General features: G+C 45.2%; 1 protein-coding gene across 2 annotated transcripts in view; it reads left to right on the top strand.

Moving 5' to 3' along the window:
* Phf20 (PHD finger protein 20) overlaps positions 1-6000 on the top strand; it is a 103866-nt gene that overhangs the window by 94648 nt on the left and 3218 nt on the right. For both annotated transcript variants that reach the window (XM_055602251.1, XM_055602252.1), the window contains 2 exons: positions 1301-1700; positions 3600-3783. In XM_055602251.1, the coding sequence (XP_055458226.1) occupies positions 1301-1700; positions 3600-3783 (584 nt within the window). The remainder of the gene's footprint in view (positions 1-1300; positions 1701-3599; positions 3784-6000) is intronic.

Here is a 6000-nt window from a genome sequence, read left to right as displayed (position 1 = left end):
TAGATAGATAGATAGATAGATAGATAGATAGATAGATAGATAGATAGCTACGTGTAGTTTTTAAAAATAATTTTTAATGTAAAACTTTGCTGTAGGAGAGATGGCTCAGGGTACTTACAGCTCTTGCAAAGGACACACTTTATATAGCTCACCACTGCCAGTAACTCCGGCTCCAGGCCTTCTCCCAACCCCCTCAGTTTTTATATTGAACACATTCACATGCACACCCTGGGCACAGGCATATAAGATAGAGTAAATCTTAAAAATATCGGTTTAAAAAAAATATATATATATATATATATATATATGAGGGCTCAGAAGTTAAGTAGGATGCTTGCGTAGTGTGCTCAAAAGCCTGGGCTTGTTTCTGAACACATGTGTACAGACATGTGCATGCACACGCGCACGCGCATACACACACACACACACAAACAAATACACAAAATTTCAGTGTACCTGTTCCCACTGAGAACAGTATACTGTGATGTTTTTGTCCTCTTTCCAGGGGACGGTGATGTTCTTCCCTGTGCTCTGTGCACACACTCAAGTGGTCCTCCTACATCAGATGCGCAGAGGAGGCTGTGCTGTTGATGGGCATCTCTATCCTTTACTGACCCTGACCACTTTTTTCTTTGAAATGGTGAAAATTAAAGACATAATCTTTTTAAGAAATGTTATGATTAATGGCCATACATACTTACTCATCCCCAGCACCATTGCAGTTTGGTAAGTGATGGTTTGCTAATTAGCAGTGCTGTTGCATGTCAGGGTTATTGTGCCAGTTGATTGAGTCAAATAAAGCCACATTGGTTTTTACTGCATTTATTTCTGTGTGTGTGTGCCACCAACATATGTGTGGGAGTTAGAAGAACAATTTTTGGTAGTTGAATCTCTTCTACCTTGTGGCTCTGGGTATCAAACTCAGGTTATCAGACTTGATGTCAGGCATCTTTACCTGCTGAGCCATCTTCCCAGACCCTGTCAGCCACATTTGAAGAATACCTTCACACATCAATGTTTTCACTGACTCTCGAAAGTCAGAGCTGGTAGTTTCCAAAGGAGGAAGCCAGGAGGAGCCTGAGTGAGGTCAGAAGCCAAGTCCAGTCCCTTCCCCCACCCCCCAAGCCTTGGGAGCCTAGGGAAGTGACCTCCTAAGAGGCCGTGGGCTTAAACCGGCTGTGCTATGTGGGTCAATATTCCAGGTAGAGGCCGCTCTTGTCCATGGGAGCGTGTTTATAAGTCGAGGAGCTTTGCAGTGGTGCCAGCTTCCCTCAGTTTTCACCATTTGCCTTTCCCACAGAAGCAGGGAGCATCCTGATCTGCAACTGTGGTGCCAGCCCTGGAAACAGCATTCAGGAGAGGGGAGAGCACATTCTAGACACATCCATATCACGGACACCAGGAGCAAGGACGAGTCCCCGAGCTATAGAACTTTGAACGGGGCAGTGGAGAAGCCATTGTCCCTGCCCAGGTCTGTGGAGGAGTCCTATATCACCAGCGAGCACTGTTACCAGAAGCCCCGCGCCTATTACCCTGCTGTGGAGCAGAAGCTGGTAGTGGAGACTAGAGGCTCTGCCCTTGATGATGCCGTCAGCCCCCTCTGTGAGAATGGTGACGATTCTCTCTCCCCTCGCTTAGGCTGGCCCCTCGACCAAGACAGGAGCAGAGGGGACAGTGACCCCAAGCCCAGCTCCCCAAAGGTAAGTGGCTTGCCTGTACTTACTCTTTACTTAGTGGCTGAGTGCTTGTAAGTTCTCCTCCTGGGCTAACCATATTGTGAAAGATACTTCTTTTGGGGGGAAGGAGGGGTAGTGGGTTTTGTTTTTGGCTTCTCTGTGTAGCCCTGGCTGTCCTAGACTCACTTTGTAGACCAGGCTGGCCTCAAACTCATAGAGATCCTTCTGCCTCTGTCTCCTGAGTGCTGGGATTACAGGCATGTACCACTGGGCCCAGATTTGGAAGACCCTTTCAATTATTTACTACAACACTTCTTAATAGGAGTATTTAAAATTTCTCATCAGAAAGTTTTTTTATTTTATTTTATTTATTTATGTATGAGAGCTTTGTCTGCATGTACTCATGCAGGCCAGAAGAGGGCATCAGGTCTCACTAAAGATGGTTGTTAACTACCATATGGTTGATGGGAATTGAACTCTGGTCCTCTGGAAGAGCAGCCACTGCTCTTAACTACTGAGCCATATCTCCATCAGAAAGTTTCTGGGTTTTTTTTGTTTTTGTTTTTGTTTTCTCCCCTGTTAAGATGGGTACAAAGTCATGGGACCCACTCTAACTAAAGGTCGTCAGTTCCAGGAAATCCAGGGGTGTGAGCATGGGATCAGAAAGTATATTAAGCAGAGAAGTTGATTCAAGCTTGTAGAAAAATAGAACTAAGCAAAAATTGTTTTTTCTTTAGCATTTATACCATAATCGCTCCTAGGTGCTGATTATTAGCATGAACATAGTCCAGTGTGTTGTTAGATGTAATGTTTTCAACAAAACTGTATGTTGTTTTTTTCCTAGCCCTGTCATGAGATGAGTTAGTTTCATTGAAGTACTTGCTCCTTTGAGCATTTTCCCCAGGAGCCAGCCTTGTTACTCAGTTTTTTGTCATGTTTAAGTCACTGTTCTGAGCCCCCGTCTCATGCCTGTGTCTCCCTCTGTAACTCTTTGTGAGTGCCGCTATGCCTGTCTTCCCCAAGTGAGGAAGTGTGTGGTTTCACACTGTTGCCCTAGCCACCCTTACTTTCCTAGACTTGAGCCTGTGGCCTGGCATCAGCAGCGTAAATGCATCAGCATGTTATTGCCAACAGGGGACATCCCAACTATGCTTCTAGGGTGTGGATTGCACTTTCAACCTATATATACCCTTGCCAATGTCTAAGCAAGTCTGGCCAGGGCGGTAAGGACAGCCTGTTTGTGGCAAATCACTTCCAAGCCTAGGTTCAGCCACTTTGGTTGTAGTTGTGGTGTGGTTGTCAGACCCATAAAAGCTTTCAGGATATTGCTTTGGGCACAGGAAGTTCTAAATGTTACCTTGAATTGTTATCATCCCAAGTAAATGAATACAAGTTTGAGATCCCAGACTGTATAGTAAAAGGCTAGCAGTCCTGTGCATTAGACAGATTTTTAAAGGAAACATGGTGTAAAATCTGGAAGTTCTTATTCTCATCAAGGCCACCTCTTGGTAAGCTGACTGTACACTGGTACTTTAATTCCATCTTCATGAAGCTTCAGAAAACCACATCCATGTTCCTGATAGGGGAAGTAACTCAGCAAATAACCACACGTTCACCAAGAGACAGCCAAGACTCACTAAGCATGACTGTAATACCCCAACCTTTCTTGGCACTTCCCCTGCTTTAGGCAGCCCTTTGGGTCTGAGAGGTCTGCTTCAGGCTGGGCTAGCTAGAGGAAGGAGGCAGGATTTTCTGAGCTGGCGGGTGCTGTCCTGAGGCCATGGCATTGGAACTTTAGTCACTGTGTGGAGGCGGTAGGAGCATGGGGAGCAGCAGCTGCTTTGTCAGAAGATTCTACATTGCTGGCCAGGGAGAATGCAGTACCTGTCTCCGCTCCGTGACTCACTGTCATTGCACGTGCAGGTGAGGGAGTACATTTCCAAGAAGGTCCTACCAGAAGAAGCCCCTGCTCGGAAGCTGCTGGACAGAGGTGGAGAAGGGCTGGTGAGCTCACAGCACCAGTGGCAGTTTAACCTGCTGACACACGTGGAGTCCCTCCAGGATGAAGTAACGCATCGGATGGACTCCATTGAGAAGGAGCTGGATGGTAGGTTCCTTTCTTGGCATCACTCTTGAACTTCGATTCCCATCTGCTGCCTTCTGAAGTCCACAGCCTGGCTGTCAAAGGAAAGCTGTCTTCTGGCCTCTTCAGCCACATTCTGTCTAGTTCTCCCCTCAGTGAGGACAAGCCTAACTTTGAATATTTATTAGGCACTTGGGACATCAGAGGTAACAGGGGTCTTGCTTCACTTGTCCTTTTCCTTCTGCGGTAGTCACTATGCAGGGCTAGAATCGTAGACCACACACTTAGCTTGAGAGGGAGGCCCTTTAGTCTCAGCACCACAAAAATAAGAAAGCCGTGTTCACAGAAGAGCTGGAGTCGGCTTGTTGGAAATGATCTGAGCACATTAAGTTCTGAGGGAAACTTGAAGCACTCGTTTTAAACTACTTTATTTAGGGTGTTTAGGCCTTAACCTCCTTTCTATCAACCCCCGCAACCCTAGGTAGGAGAGAGAAGGTTAGGGGGGAGAGAGGGCCCCTTTACTTCTCCTAGCTGTTTAGGATCAAGGTTTTTGGTTTTTTTTAGGGCTATACCAACCTCCATCAACAGCAAACACAGCTAGCAATCTTGTCCAAGTTTCTGCATTTCTCTCCATCTGTCTGTCTGCTCCAAATTGCCACCTCTCTGCTCCCCCCAAACTGCTACACAGCACACACCAATACCTCACGTCATACCACACTTTCTATTTCTGGGCTCTCAACTTACATCCTCTGAGTCCTAGACCATGTCCCACACGAGACAAGTAATAGGTATGGACAAACCATAGCCCAACTAAAATCCCACACTTGGGTTTAAAACAAAAACATATTTACATGCTGAATTTACAAAGAAACCAAAACTTCCATTACAGAAATTAAGTTTTTTTGCAGGGGGGTTTAGGCAGTGGCTCAGAGGTTAAAAGCACTGGCTCTTCTTCCAGAGGACCTGGATTCGATTCCAGCACCCACGTGGACATGGCAGCTCCTAATTATGGGTCTGACACCCTCACACAGACATACATGTAGGCAAAACCAAAATAAATCTTAAGAAAAACTTTTGGTGTGTTGGAGCATGAGCGCAACTTTGTGCCACAGCCTGGATGTGGCGGTCAGTCCTCATTATACTGGCTTTGTGGCAGGATCTCTTGTTCATCACTACCATAAGCACATTTCTCTGTCGGTTCTTTCAAGCTACCGATTTGTGATTGGTAATTAAAAGCTGCCACATTTGGCTTTATGTAGATTCTGGTTATCCAAACTACAGTCCTTAAGCTGGTGTGACAAGCGTGTTACCCACAGAGCCATCTTCCCAGCTTAGGGAATTAACCTGTGCTTTAAAAAAAAATTTTTTTTTGTTTTGTTTTTGAGCTAGGATCTCATTATGTAGTCCTAGCTGGTCCGGAATTCACTGTAGACCAAACTGCCCCCAGAGGGCTAAGAGTAAAGGTGTATACCACCATGCCCAGCCTTTTTTAAAAAATGTGTATTCTGGGGATCAAATTCAGGTCCTCACAAGGCAAGCATTTTACTGGCTGAGCTATCACTTCTAATTTTGGGCTTTGAGTTAAAAATGATTGTTTACTTATTATTACTGATTATTTGTTTTGATCGTAACAGCCTAGAGAGATGCTCAGAGAGTGAAAGTTTCTTCCTCCATGTCCCATCCCTGAAATCTACCTGCTGGAAGGAAAGAACAGAGCCCCACAAGATCCTCTCATCTCCGTGTAGGCACACAAAATAAATAAAATACAATTAAAATGTTTTATTAGACCCAGTTTGTAAATACTATGTTTTAGGATTCTGTGAATTACAGTCCAGCTATGAAGCCTGAAACTGAGACTATATAAAGCTCATACGTTAAATTACTCCAAGGAAAACACCGCCTTATACAAGCTTCAGTCATGAGGCATGGTCAGAACATTCTTTTTGGTTTTATGAGACCGGGTTTCTCTGTGTAATAGCCCTGGCTGTCCTGGAACTCTCTTTGTAAACCAGTCTGGCCTCAGACTCAAGAGACCCCACCTGTCCCAGTCTCCTGAGTGCTGGATTAAAGTTGTACATACCACGCCAGGCTCACGCTTAACTTCTCAGGGGGTGAAACCAATCAGAATTGACAGTGATTTAAAAAAAGGAAAATCCAGATCTTCTCTGTGTCTGAAGACACTTCATTTTCTGGCAGCCCATGGAGCTCTATTGGCAACATGGGAAAGCTCTGTCTTCAGAG

Source organism: Psammomys obesus, unplaced genomic scaffold (assembly GCF_907164565.1).
Source record: "Psammomys obesus unplaced genomic scaffold, mPsaObe1.curated_primary_1811, whole genome shotgun sequence".
NCBI lineage: Eukaryota > Metazoa > Chordata > Mammalia > Rodentia > Muridae > Psammomys > Psammomys obesus.
Note: the sequence above shows the minus strand (reverse complement) of the source record. Positions and strands in the feature narration are given on the sequence as shown.